General features: G+C 39.9%; 1 protein-coding gene across 2 annotated transcripts in view; it reads right to left on the bottom strand.

Annotated features, from left to right (window-relative positions):
* GLIS1 (GLIS family zinc finger 1) overlaps positions 1-15309 on the bottom strand; it is a 264447-nt gene that overhangs the window by 5645 nt on the left and 243493 nt on the right. For both annotated transcript variants that reach the window (XM_034779847.1, XM_034779846.1), the window contains one exon: positions 7076-7260. In XM_034779847.1, the coding sequence (XP_034635738.1) occupies positions 7076-7260 (185 nt within the window). The remainder of the gene's footprint in view (positions 1-7075; positions 7261-15309) is intronic.

Raw genomic sequence — 15309 nt, 5'->3', positions numbered from 1 at the left:
TTATTTTCTAATCTGAATCCTTACTTCTCCTAACAGCCAGTCTAAATGGATTCATATTCTCCCTCTCTTTCCATTTAGCAGGAAGTGTCATAGGAATTTCTCCATGTTTCCCGTGAAAAGGGCAGTGGCACTTTTTCTTCTATTTTTTTTTCTCCTTCCTGCACTCATGCAGAATGAAACTTTTCCTCCAGGAAAGTCACATGACTTCTCTCCAGTTTTATCAAAGGAAGATGTCAGGCCAGATCTGCAGCTGCCATACATCTGAATTGCTCCACTGATCAGCTGAAGTACTGGCCTGCTGTTTCAACCGTGGGGTTAATTTCATGTATTTAAAAAGTAACACTGGTGCTTATCACCAAAGCACCTGGATGCTTTACACTGCTCAAATACACCAATTACCAATCCGCAGCCTGTAACAAACTCCTTCCTGTTCACAAAGCTCTGACAGTTACCACAGACTGTTATACATCAGGCTAACTGTGCAATTCTTTAATAATGATGCAGCATACCTAGTCGGGGTGAAAGGCTACGTTTTGTATGGAAGTTTGACTATTTTACATGGTTTTTGGTTGACCCTGCAAGCATCATGTGTCCTATTTCTAGAGAACTACAGTCCCTCATCACAAAAAACACACTTTGATATTTCATGACTGAAGTACTGAGGGACGACCATTCCAGAGGAAGATACCAAGCACATTTTACCAATGGTACAAGTATTTTCTGCAGTAGGCAAGAAGGCCTAGAAATCTGGAATGTTGAATATTAAACGATGTGTGTCCTTCCCTGGCACAAGTAAACAGCCACCTCTATTTAATGCAAGGAGAGACTGGCTCGAAGAATCAAACAGCTCTTATGAGAGGCTGCTAAACTATCTTGTGATGAAGCTTCAGGTACAGTAGCTTATTGAGTGATGTTAATAGTTATCCTGATTTTTATACTTACCAAATGTTAAATCCTCTCTGCACACCTTCTAAAAATCACTATATAACTTTAGGGATGAGCATTAGACACTTGGCTTCAAATGAGGCATTACTGGCTCAAATGAGCACTTTATGAGCTTGGAGCAATCAGACTTTCCAGACTGCCTGCTAGACAAATCACTTCTAGGGAAGGCACATGTGTATTTTCTATGTCCCTGTAATCACGGTCTCTCTCATCATGCTCAGTCAGCATGCTTTATTAAACCAATTCAATATCTTTATGGTCCCTAAGGCTAAGACACTGCGATTTAGAAAATCAGCCAATAGCCCAACACAACACAACTGAATTAAAACTCACTTTGGACAAGCTTTTAGATAGGCAGCCGGATCCACCACTGCTCTTCAAGACTTATGGATAAGGTTTTCTTTTGAACTGCTTGAGGTTGTACTCTATAACTGGCCAGCAGGGCCCCGGTGAAAAATTTTTTTCGAGCCCCCCAACAAGGGCGGACCGGCTAAACAGGGCTGACAAAGGGTGGGGGGAAGCCAGGGAAGCCGGGCCCCGTGCCCCCTTCCGGACCGCCAGGCCCTGGTAATTTATACCGGCTTCCCCCGCGCTCTCATCGGCCCTGTTGGCCAGTAAGAAACAGGGGGCCGGGGTAGAGAGAGAGCGAGCACGCTCAGTAAAACAAGAAGGGCTGAAAATAGCTACCAAAAGCAGTCAAGATATGTTTTGTACTGGGCTGGGTGTACACCAGTGCCTGACAATTCTAGGGAGAGGCAGTGTCATGAAACTATCTTAATATTCGATGATTGGATTTTACAGTGTTTGTTAAATGCTTCCCAGTACAAATACAAGGAAAAAGACCCGGCCCCTTCTCTACAGAGCTTGTATATGTGATGTGACTGGTGGGTGTAGCAAACTGCGGAAAGGGGATGGAATGAGGAAGGACAAAAGTTACAGCAATATGATCATGCAGTTACTCGATTTAGGAATATGCAAATATTGGTGGCAATAGCAGGAGTTTTAATCCTTTTCAAATGAGTAGAGTTGTCAGAAATGTTTGCTCACTTGCAGGGCTGGCTCTAGGCACCAGCGTTCCAAGCCTGTGCTCGGGGCAGCCCTTTTCAAGGGGCAGCATTCCAGCTCTTTGGGTGCGGCACTTTTGAAGGGGCGGCACTCCGTTTTTTGTTTGTTTGTTTGTTTTTGTTTTTTGCTTCGGCGGCGGCACTTTTTAAAAATTTTTTGCTTGGGGCGGCAAAAAACCTGGAGCCAGCCCTGCTCACTTGAGGGCACTGTGGAAGAAATGAGTGTTAAAGAGGGACTTGAATAAGGAAAGTGATAGGACCAGATGGGAAGGTATTCCAGGCATAGGAAGCAACATGGTAAAAGGCATGGAAATGGTTGTGGGAGAAATGGACAAACAGGGCATCAAGACTAAACATCTGATTCCTTAAGGCTGAAAATTAGAAGAGGTAACGCAGCTTCTAGGGTGTGTCTAAGCTGGCAGAGTCCCAATAATTTTTTCAACTAGAGAAGCTGAGACAGAGATTTTTAATTACCAAAAGGGACACTCAAGACATCTTTTCCGTCCACAAAGACAGCTAGTCAGGCAATACATTCTGTGCCCCTCATGCACTGATTTTTTGTACAACATGTCATTGTTCAGTTTGAGAGGTACAGCTAACAAGCAGTAATTTTATTACTTATCGGTATGTTTATAATATGAATCATCATCTTTGGAATAACATCACAAATGACTCATTTTGTGGCATTTTTACTGGGAATGACAAGATGAGCTGATATTAATTCAAAGGGACTTCATCCTAGCCTGTGAAATTGTAAGCAACTACAGTTGTAGCTAATTTGCATGCACACAATTCAATTTATGAGAAAAAGTCAGATTTTCCTGGCACTTAAACACGGACATGATAAATGCTAAATGATGCAGGACAGCAAAGTCAATTTTATGTCTATACACGAGTGAGATTTTGACAGGCTTTTTCTCTACTCTAGATCAGTGTTTCTCAAAATGTGTGGCTGGTCTCACTGAGAAGGGTCTCTGAGCACGTGTAGGGGAGACGTGAGAAAAAGAAGGGTTAAATTACTATCAATATAATAATCCTTCTCACTCTTCATCAGCTGAGCCAAACCATCTGCAGTAACATCCATAGGATGTGTGGCCCCAAGTGGGTAAACAGAGTCTCCTGGGAATTAGGAGATATGGAAGGCAGGAAGCTCATTGACATCCATTTGCCTCTGCCCTGATGATTGAAATTACGGTTTCATATTTCTTCACTTCATTCCGCATCACCAATACCACTCTAAGGGCCCTTTCTCAGCTGAGAACTCCCAATTTCCCCTGGTGACAGGTTTGCAACATGGTAGGGCCACTTCCTGCCAGGTAGTTGTTCAATCCTCTGATACAGACAGATACCTTCTTTTGGTGGGAAGATGGGTTGGCTTTTGCAACAAACTATCCTTTCCTCTGGGTGGCTAGCATCACCAGCAACCAGGAATGGCTCAGAAGGCCAGCAAATATTTTTAAAAAGCAACGGAGGGTCCTGTGGCACCTTTGAGACTAACAGAAGTACTGGGAGCATAAGCTTTCGCGGGTAAGAACCTCACACTTCTGAAGAAGTGAGGTTCTTACCCACGAAAGCTTATGCTCCCAGTACTTCTGTTAGTCTCAAAGGTGCCACAGGACCCTCCGTTGCTTTTTACAGATTCAGACTAACACGGCTACCCCTCTGATACAAATATTTTTAGAGACTCAAATCCCTTGGCGATCTTTCATGCTGATAATAAAGGGAAGTTAATGACCAGCTTGGGTGAATGTCAAGTGTTGCTGAAAAGCAGTCATTAGACCACAGATGAAAGCGAAACTGGTTTGAAAGTAAATCTGCTAGTCCAGGGGCTGGTTTCAGTAGCACTACAACTGGGACAATATGAGTGTTTACCTTTCATTTGCATATGTACTAGTGGCAAAGGAACCTCTGTAACAATGTGTGCTCTAGCCAAATAAGACATGTCATAAATGAATGAGATTTTGAATAAGACTATTTTAGGCAACCTCAGGAAATGAAACTTACTGTTTATGGGCACTCTAAATTAGCTGCTTAGGAAATACTAAGCCCGGGTCTTCATGTAATATACAATTTTTAATTTTTTTTTGTGAGAAAGGTTCTTTTCATTCATTCCATTTTAGTTTGATTCCTTTAAGTTCTATGAAAAGCTTTGCTTCTACATGGAATTGTCTCTCAATACAATACAGTGTAGTATTTAGGAGCTAAGATGAGGCTTGAATTATAGAATCAGAGAATATCAGGGTTGGAAGGGACCTCAGGAGGTCATCTAGTACAACCCCCTGCTCAAAGCAGGACCAATCCCCAGACCATAACTGTGGTTCAATTAACAACCACATATGTCTCAAAACTAATTAAACATGGAACATTTTAAAGATTCTTAAAAAAAAAATCTCGTAAGCAGCTAAACTAAGAAGCGTGCAAGAATTATTTTTTTGTAGAAATTTTCCTGTTCTATGCATGCAGACGGGTAGTACCCATTTGGCAACAGGAGCTCTGCTGATATTTTTCCAAATGGTTTTCGTTCTATTTGTCTAATTTAAATCAAATTTTCTGAGGTTAAGTTCCAATTGAAGAATTTACCAAATGCCTGTCAGTTTAAATGATCACTGTTAAATGTTTTATGTACAGTAAATGTAGAAGTATAACAGTTAATAAAGGAATAAGCTGCGTTCCAAATATAACATTTAGCTCCAATTTTGCTTTGAAATCATTTGTGACAAAATAGCTGTAGTTAACCACATCAGAAAACACACTGCTTGCCTCTATTTCCCCAAGCCATAATCTAAAAAACCTGAAGCACTTTTTAAACGAATGATGTAATGAGCAAATGACTGGAATACGTCTATTAAACTACAACTCATATACGTCATGTCATTTAAATGTACGTGCAAATAAATCCAAGCTCTTCAAATTCCATAAAATCTCTGACAAGAAATCATGTCAGATATAAATAAATGCAGTATGCTGTTTGCTTGCCAAATTCTTTCAGTGTATAATAATTTCCATGTGACTTTACTATAACTAGCTAAAGACACAAATACTGTGGTTTATCATTCTTCTCATTATCGACAACCCATAGCAATTCTCAACATTAATGTGCTTCTATAAAGACTGACTGGTTTTACAGATCGTGTTATTTAGAATTTCCTTTTTTTACAGTAAAAATATAACAAACTTGACTAAAAGATTCCCATTTAAAAAGCTGCCATTAAAGAACTGAAACAAAGACTTCAAGTAAGTTTAAGCCCAAATATGGGTTACAGATGAATTGGTTTCAAAGGCTATTACTCAACATTGATTTTTGAACTTTTTCATAATAAAATTATAATAATAATTCAAAATTTGGTTAAAGTGGAAAATTATTGCCTTTTTCAAAACCACACAACCCAGCAGTCAGAAAGCAACGGTTTGCTCAAATGGGAAATGTGGTTTTCTCTAAGGAATAAAGTCAATTTATTTAAGTGGTTCAAAACTTGTTCTGTCTATGCATTTGTTTCTGTCATTATAATGAGCTGCTAATCTGTCCTCCTGTGGTTTGTAGTTATTTAGCTCATTATAATAACAATCATATATGATTATATGCTATCATAAATCTGCTACTTTTTCCCTCTCGGAGTTAGTCATTTTAAAATTGAATAATCTGTTGAGCGTCAGGTTTAGTGAGTTTTTTGTTTGATGCAAATCATTTAATATAACATGCTTTTGCCTTTCAGACAAAGTCCAATCAAACAGCAAAAACTAAGCAAGCAATTTTAGAGTATTTATGGTACTTGACCCAATCTAGAGGTTAAAATACTACCTGGAGACCAAGAGAGAAAGGGAGGTAAGTATCTATGTATTAGAGATGTACCCTGCCATTGGGCCTATATCAGAATCTTGTTTTTTCAAACTTTATAAAAACTTAGCCTTAAAACATTCAAAGAATAGCAAGCAAGTCATTGTGCTCACTTGGTATATTTATCGTACATGAAACTGCACGTTTCTGAAAAATGCCTTATTCAAACAATGGTACAATTGTGAACTGAGTTGAGAATCTGGTTGTCTGCTCGGGTATACTTATATGCTTGGTTATACTTTACAACCAGACAGCTGTCCTGTACATCTGTAATAGGATGAATATTTACCATATGGAAGCAATATAGTATCTGGATTATAAAACATGTTATCTAAATATCCAAGCTTCCATTACCACAGTAATCTGTGATAATATTAAGTGCTAATGTATACCTTCAAAACATTGTAGAGATACTAATGCCTCACAAGACAACTTTGGGGGTATGAAAATAAGCATCATCCCCATTTTAAAGACTGGGACATTCAAATGCAGAGGATAAATAATTTACCTAAACTACACAACAAGATAGTGACAGAGTTAGGATTAGAACTCAAGACTGCCTGTCTCTCTAGTACTCAAACCATATTAAATGGGTGTAATGCCAGAAAGTGCCATTATAGTCTATTGTATAAATGATACATTTTAAAGGTTCCTAAATACTACATAGACTGAGAGAATAAACAGTTACAGCTTCAAGGGTGATCCAGAGTTAAATCTTTTACTCTGTCTTTAAATCAGAGGTATTTCAGGATGTAATTAATATGTGCTTGCAAAATACTTTGAGATCCTCTAATGAAAGGCGCTATATAAATGCACAGCTTTGTTATTACTGATTATAATTTGTCTCCATTATAAGTAGGTAATAATATATATGGAGATATATCCATCTCATAGAGCTGGAAGTGACCCTGAAAGGTCATTGAGTCCAGCCCCCTGCCTTCACTAGCAGGATCAATTACTGATTTTTTTTTTTTGCCCCAGTTCCCTAAGTGGCCCCCCTCAAGGCTTGAACTCACAACCCTGGGTTTAGCAGGTCAATGCTCAAGGCACTGAGCTATCCCTCTTCCCTTAGCCCTCAGGTAATACATGTACTGATCTGACTGATGAAAACTACAGCCCCATGTGACTAAAAAATAGGAGTTTCTATGACAATGTTGTCAGACAGCGTTGCCAAATACTGCAATAATTAAAACACTAATACGGCAGCTGGGAAAACTCAAAATATAGTTACCTTGCAGTCCCTGTTGTACAGATTGGTTTTGAAACTGAGCATATGGTTTATTTGGTATTCCTGAAAACTGTTGCGCATTTGGAGACTGGCTGTGTGGTGATGATGAACCGTGTTTCTGCAATAGGGAAGGTGGAACTAGTGTTTTCAGAGGGCTGAGAATAGGTGAAAGAATATTTGGAGCAAGCCTAGAACAAGAAAAGAGAAAAAGCTTATATTACAATATGAGAAAATAAAATACTTGAAAATCCCTAGGCAGTATTTCCATAGTGATTTAATATAGAGAACTTTATTTACAATTTGTGCTGCCATAAATGCTATTTTAAAAAAATAAACAATAAAATGTTTCTTTCAGGTGTACGCCAGTAGTAAAGCAAATTAGAAACTAATTTACAATCTTTTACACTGGCTTCCCATACTGTTCACACTTCTGGGGTCACAAGTGACACGATTAGTCAGCAAGCTGTCTGACTTCACAATTAGATGCAAAGTCAGTTAAAATTAAAAACGTTATTAACTGACAAATGGATCTGAAAATACAGGCAGAGACTAATTTAATGCTAATAGGTATTCCGTGATTAAATTCTCACGTATTGCAATGAAAAGGCATCTCTTAGGGTCTAATTCTGAATTCCATTACACCATTGATGCAAATAGATCTGTCTGGGAGTAAAATAATAGCAGAATTTTGCACTTCATGATTATGTCCAATTAATGGAAAACCTCATTAATATCTTTAGTCTCTCCCCCTTGTTCTATTTGTACAAAAAATAAAAGCACAAGGAAATTTTCTTTAAACATGTAATTCTTTATTGTGTCTCAGAACCCTTGCAAATCATTGTACTACTATACAAAATATAAAATTATTGCCCTTCTCAACCATCAGCAGTCTTGTACACTATAAAAGCAGTGCTTAAAAAATCATCAAACATTACCTATAATATTAGTGCTTAGAAGTTTCAGGTTTCAATTTGTTTCTATCAAGGAGGCTTCACCCCTGCTCTCTCCTCTCCCGCCCCGCATCTCCTCCCGGAAAAGACTCCTCTTTCAAGGCATAAGGATCTAAAATGTCAGGTGTGTGGATCTTATTTAATATTGAATTTACCTCTTTCTAAAATACGAGGAAACTCAAGCTCTAATGGGGAGCTCCTTTCATCCCAGGAGGTTCCCTACTGAGTCGGAATTGTCTAAATGCACTACCAGCTAAAACGGGGCTAAGCATCTATACCCAAAGGTTCAGCCAAGTCGAGGTTGCATACTTGTTTTCAATTGTTTCTCATCTAACAGCATAGTTTTAAACAGAGGGGTCTAGATTGTCCTTCAAAAGCATAGCCCTGGGTAAGCATGTGTATGCTACTGCAGTGCCCCAGAAGAAGACGGATGTAAAACCTCTTCCCCGAGATGTGCTTGGCACAGGAGGTTCGTCAGACAATTGGTTGCAGCTCCCTAATCATGCATTGCCACCCCAGCATGAGTTGGTGCAGCCTAGGAGCTGCTTTACCTCACACCACTGGCATAAGGTACCTAAGGAACTTTACACCAATCGGTGGAGCACAGTGGAGCTTCAGCATGCTTCCCCTCTCCACCAGCACGTCCTCTCCACTGTGGGCAGAGGTGGCAGACAGCACAGGAATTGGCTTTATCCCCTCCGGGAGCGGAACGATCTGCTGGCCACTTATGGCCAGAGTCCTACTGCTTTGCAGAGAGCAGAATCAAGAATCTGGTCCTTCTGTGCAAACCCCATTAAAATTATATTATCATTCTACAAATTAACAAGAATCTAAATGTTTTGCTGGGGCATTTAGACCTCTGGTTTTTTGAGCTCTCATTGCAGCAGTAGAAAGAATGATCAGTTGGGTTCTAGACTGATAGCCTCAAATGTTGATCTTTTGAATGCAGATACTGTTTAGAGTTTGTTTGCACGAAATACAATACTGTGTAGATGCTGTATTTTCTTTACCCTCCAACCTCATATGTCTTGGGCTGAAATGAAAACAAAGGACAGATTAAGACATAGAGGTGGGGGGAGCCGCATTACATCTAATAGATTCCATAGAAACTAATGAAACAAAACTTCTGTATGGAGAGAACCACTCAGTAGAATCTGTATGGCTAGCCCAAAGCATAAGTATAAAAATATACTAGTAGATTACCTGTTGACATCTGACTGGGAAAAGGATATTGAGTGCACGTTGTTGCAGAAGATTGAAGATGATACCAACTCTAATAAAACTGTAACAATGGGTGACTTCAACTACCCACATATACTGTTCATATGTCACAATGATACATGGTTAGAGAAGCAATTTCTCAACACCGTAAAAATTGCTCCTTGGAGTAGCCCACAAGAGGTAAGACCATTTTTGACTTAGTCCTAAATAACATGTAAGAGTTGGTTCAAGAAGCAAATATAGCTAACCTACAAAGTAATAGTGATCAGAATATAACTAAATTCAACAGCCCAGGCACAGTAAGGTGCCAAAAGGTACCATTGTGACACAACTTCTGAAAGGGAATTAAAAAAACAACAACAGCTAGTCAAAAAGACACTGAAGTAAAAAACAAGGAAATTAAGTGCATAACAGGGTCACCGAAAGCATGCATGTCCCTAAGCAAAAAGGGATTGCAAGAAATAAAGTAGTGTTATTAAATGGTCTGGGACAAGATGCTTTTCAAGCCAAATGTTTAGTCTTAAAGGGACACAGAAAATCTGGAAGTGCACAGTTGTTCTAACCTCTTTCATTTTCTATATCTGTTCTCATATTTAATGTGTGGGAGGAATTTAATTATATTTTTAAACAAATGCTTAACTTTTTTTCCCTTTTCTAAAAATGATACTGAATGTTAGAGACTGAAATCCTCTGCTTATTAAAAGAGGCAGGGAAGGCGTTGTCCATGTGGTGACTCAACACCACTTCACCCCTGCATACAGGCCTCTTGGGGGTAGATTGATTGAACAGCCAGGCAGAGCTGTCTGCTCACTACAGACCATGGTTGGTTCCACAAGGGGGTGAGGGGGAAGGGACAGAACATCTGTATATGCCATAGTTTTCAACCTTTTTTCATTTGTGGACCCTTACAAAATTTCAAATGGAGCTGCGGCCTCCTTTAGAAATCTTAGACATAGTCTGCAGACCTGCAAGGGTTCATGGACCACAGGTTGGAAACCACTGTTCTATGGTAACGACAATCTTTCATGGACCTCTTAGACACAGTCTGAGGATCCCCAGGGGTCTGCGGACCACAGGTTGAAAACCACTGGTGTATGCAATCCAGTGGCCCCAGTATAGTAATCTATATAACTGGATCCTGAGATGAATCCCATTCGAGTCCTGTGTTGTGGGCTGTGGTTTAATTTCCCCGGCTGGTCTGTAGTCACCTCTCTAAAACTTGTGTTACCTGTGGGTGAAGTGGATTTCACCCTGTCTGAACAGCTACAGCAGAGTACACAATACTTGGCACAATGCTGCAATCTTTCCCCATTATTGTAAGACAGCAAATAAGGGCATCAATTGGTGTTCATTTTGATATGGGCATCTTGCTGAATGAAGCTCCCCTGCACCCTTCCAGCTCATTTTCCTTAGGCCAAGGAATAACTTTCTATCACTAAGCCCTGGTCTACACTACGGGGGTGGGGGGTCGATCTAAGATACACAACTTCAGCTACACGAATAGCGTAGCTGAAGTCGGCGTATCTTAGGTCGACTTACCTGGCCGTGAGGATGGCGGGGAGTCAACCACTGCCGCTCCCCCGTCGACTCTGCTTCCGCCTCTCGTGAGCTGGAGTTCCGGAGTCGATGGGGAGCATGTTCAGGGATCGATTTATCCGTGTCTACACGAGATGCGATAAATCGATCCCTGATAGATTGATCACTACCTGCCGGCTAGGTTTAAATTTGAACAAGTGACCTATAGGTGAAATTTTCTTCTTAGCAAAATATTAATTTTAGTGTTCCAGAATTCAAGAACAACCCTAAAATACAATCCTGTGTATGTATGTGTGATCGAGGAAGACATTAATTTTTTCATGGATCTAGCTTTCAGTTACAAGCTTCTGGTGTCCTTTTCTCATTCTCTCTAGAGTGTTTGTCTTCTAAACACGTTGCCTTGGCACAGCTGCTCTTGGTGTGCAGGTGAAATCATTCCAGATACAGATTAAATAAATTATGCATTAGCTACAGGAAACAGTTTTAAAAGAGACGGCTTCTGTATAGAAGAAGAAACACTAAACTACTTAAAGAAGGACCTCAGTATGGACAGCTGTTTGCATCAGAAACTCCCAGGCAGTACCTTAGGCATATCTGTTTCAAGATCTAATAGTTTGGACACTTCCTGTTAACATTGTACTATAGACACAATTTGTTTTGGTTTGGATTTTAATAATAAATATGTATATACCACATTTTTTATTTTCATTTTTGCTTGTATAGTTCTATAAATTTTCTGTCTTTTAGCTTTTTAATATATACTTTATATGTAGATATTAAATAAAACCCAGATCCTTCCTAATTCACTAAAATTGGGTCCCATGACTATGTTGAATATTTATATTCAGAGAGGTTGAAATCTTTTTCCCACCCCACCTCTTCTCATGGGTAAAGATATAAGTATCCAAGAACCACCATGGATCTGTTACACTTTTGTGGTAGGCTGAGAAGACATGTGAAAGGACTGTGCACCCCATGTTCTTTTCTGTCTTCTGTAGCTTTAAGAGTGGCTTTGAGGATGGGTAAAGGACAGGTCAGCAAATCCAGGGCTGCAGAGATCATCTGCCCTCATTCCCACAGATTCAAACTCATGTGGGGCACCGGAGCCCAGAACTGTACAACAGCTTATGGGCTGTGGGAGCAGCCATAGAGCAATTAAACAGCCACTCACAAACTCCTCCTGCATTTGGAAGCAGAGGGTGCCTTCTTCCCAGTCCCTAATGGATCCATTATGTTTTTTAAAACCTTATTTACTCTGGCTTACATAGAGGGGCTGTATTTCAGGACAGAGGTGAGTGAAATCAGATGTTGCAGATATAATCAACAAATTCACCAGATTTTAATATACAGTAAAAATGCATTAATCTGCCCTCTCCACTTTCTCTACATCTCTCCTCTCATGTCTTACTACTCATGTTCTGTCCAAGCTTCCACCTAACTACTCTCTTTTTATCCATTTCCCACTCTTGTGTTCGTGCCTTCTTCCATACTGATGTCTGAATTTCCTGGTGAACCCTGGTGCACCAATCCACCACCCTCTCTTCATTCAAATTGTTCCTTAAAACCCCATCCTCTAAGCCTATAGATTCTATCTAGTCATCCTGTAACTCTTTGGTCTATATTGTCTCTCCACTAAAACCATAAGTTTCATGGAACTGGAACTGTATCTTCAGTGCTTTGTGCAGCACTGAGAATGGTGTCAGTGCTTAAAAATACTACAAGAAAATAGTAATCTGCCTATGGCATTTAATACCTTTATTAGTGATTGGGAGGAAGAAGTGAACCATTAGTTTGGTGATCACACTTAAGTTGCTCTGCTCAGTCAAAACCCATAGAGGATTGCGAGAAACTGAATGCATTTGAGTATACTGGGAGATTGGACAACATGATGACAAACTAAACTGAACTTGGATAAGTGTAAGTTTAGCAAAAACATTTTGAAGTTCTTACATATGTTGCTAGCTTCTAAACTTGTATGATCTTTTTGAGGGACCGAGACAGGGTGGTGGTAATAAAAAGGTTTTGTAATTATTGTGAATGGCTCATTGAAGGGGCAAATGGAAAAGAAACTTGTATGCTTGGATGCTATATCAAAGAATGGAAACTTGTATCCAGGGCACATAAGGATGCTATATCAAAGTATGGTAAAATTGGAAGTATTTGATTCAGGTTTGATTGCCTCAACATAAAGAGTGCATGGAGAGTGAAAACATCTGGAGAAGAGCCACAGAGCAGCATAGCAGGGATTTCTTATAAGAGAGGCTGCAAAAACTAGGATTATGTAGCTTTCAAAGGAGAAGAGGACTTACTTGTAGTATTTACGATGATGAATGGTACAATAAAGGATCCAGTCCCTTCTTTCCACACAGTCCCATAAAATGAGAATAAGTCACTTAGCAAAATAAATGGCTGGTAAATTTAAAACAAAATGAACTATTTCTTCACACTGCATGTAGTCAGTCTGTGGAATTCATAACTACAAGAGGTCATAGAATCAAATACTGCAGGTAGATTTAAAAAGGGGTTAAATAATTTTATGGCCAAAAATAACATTTACTCCTATACAAGCTACATAATGGGTAGTCAAATCTTGTGCTTCAGGATGTAAACTGATCGCCTCAAGAGGTCATGGAAGAATTCCACCCACTTTCACCCCTGCAGAATATTGCACAATTGACCAGGTAATACAATCCCCCCCCCCCCCAAAGCATCAAGTATAGGCTAGAGGTGGAGACACAATACTAGATTTGATGGACCAGTGATTTGATCTGATATTGCACATCCAATGTGTTCCTCATCTAAAGATTCATCAACAGGCAATCAACAATTTAGGGATGCAATTATAAGAATCTTACATTTTAACATGGCGCCTTTCATTCCAAATTTACGAATTTGAACTACATGATTGTACACATTGTGGATAAAATCCTTTGGCCCCCTCTAGTGCCATGAAAGGGCCAAAATGCAACAGAAACACCATAGCTCCACTGCATATGTTGTGGGTAGGCAGGGCATGGAAGCTGAGTCTGTGCATGGAGGGTAGGTCTGCAGAAGATGTAGAGCTGAGAGGGATCATAAAGTGGTTTGTAAACAGGCCACACAAGTAACAGTGAACAATGAAAGACTATTTCCACAGCAGAGTGCCATGACCCAAACAGTAAATCCAGCATCGTCTTCCTTAATTCCATCACAGTCAATATCCAGAGGATAAACATGCAGCTAGTCAAACATCCATAAGAGAGCTCAGGGCAATCAGGAGCATGAGGTCTTTGAAGAAGACAACCAGCAATAGATTTAATTATAGAGATTCAGCCAGTAGACAAGACCAAAACTATGAAAGTGAACTATTTGAGCCTCCGGAAACATGAGTTAAGGATGAGAGAACTAAGAGAAGAGAGCGTGAATCAGGGAAATTGAGGAGGCTGAAATTTAGTGAAAGAGAACAAGGCAGAGACGAGAACTGGAGCCCAGGCTATGGGAGAATCAGACCATTTCTAGTCTCCTATTTTTAACAACCCAGAGGCAGATCAAGTGCCAACAGAACATATTTTTAGAGCGGGGAACCCCCCACCCTCCAAAGTTTAATTCACAGCCTAAAACTGAGATTGTGATGACAAAGTCACTGCTAGGGTGGGAGCACTTTTCTTGTTATATGCATTTTGTGTAAAATACCTAATTTTCTCCCTTTCAGTGTGGGTGTTCTCTCCATATATGTCCGTCTTCTCTTATGCAGCAGTTAAGCTAAAAAACACATTTCTGTCAGTCTGCTAGACTTTGTGTGTGTTTAGTTGGCTGTACAGCCAACCTCTATCTTGGAAATTCTAAGGGAAAAACGAGCTCAAAACCACTGGCAGTGTCTCAAAGAGACAATATTTAAGGCACAACAGAAAACTATCCCAGTGAAGGAAAGACAGAAAGACTAGTAAGAGGCAAATATGGTTTCAACAGGAGCTCTTTAATGACCTGAAAATCAAAAACGAATCCTTCAAAAAGTGAAAATGTGGACAATTTGCTAAGGAGGCGTACAACAGAATAGCACAAACATGTAGGGACAAAATCAGAAAGCCAAACTCACAAAATGAGTTACACCTACCAAGGGACATAAAAGGCAATAAGAGGTTCTAGAAATACATTAGGAGCAAGAGAAGGACAAAGGAAAGTGTAGGTCCTTTACTTAGCAGGGAAGGAGAGCTAATAATGGATGATAGCAAGAAGGCCAAGGTGTTCATTTAAATTAAAATTTTAAATTAATGGAGATATCCCATCTCCTAGAACTGGAAGGGACCTTGAAAGGTCATCGAGTCCAGCCCCCTGCCTTCACTAGCAGGACCAAGTACTGATTTTGGCCCAGATCCCTAAGTGGCCCCCTCAAGGATTGAACTCACAACCCTGGGTTTAGCAGGCCAATGCTCAAACCACTGAGCTATCCCTCCCCCCATTACCTATTTTGCTCCAGTATAATTGTGACCAGAGGCTCAACACAATTAACAACAAGAGGGAAGGAGCACAAGCCAGACCAGGGAAAGAACA

This window comes from Trachemys scripta, chromosome 8, assembly GCF_013100865.1.
Source record: "Trachemys scripta elegans isolate TJP31775 chromosome 8, CAS_Tse_1.0, whole genome shotgun sequence".
NCBI lineage: Eukaryota > Metazoa > Chordata > Testudines > Emydidae > Trachemys > Trachemys scripta.
Note: the sequence above shows the minus strand (reverse complement) of the source record. Positions and strands in the feature narration are given on the sequence as shown.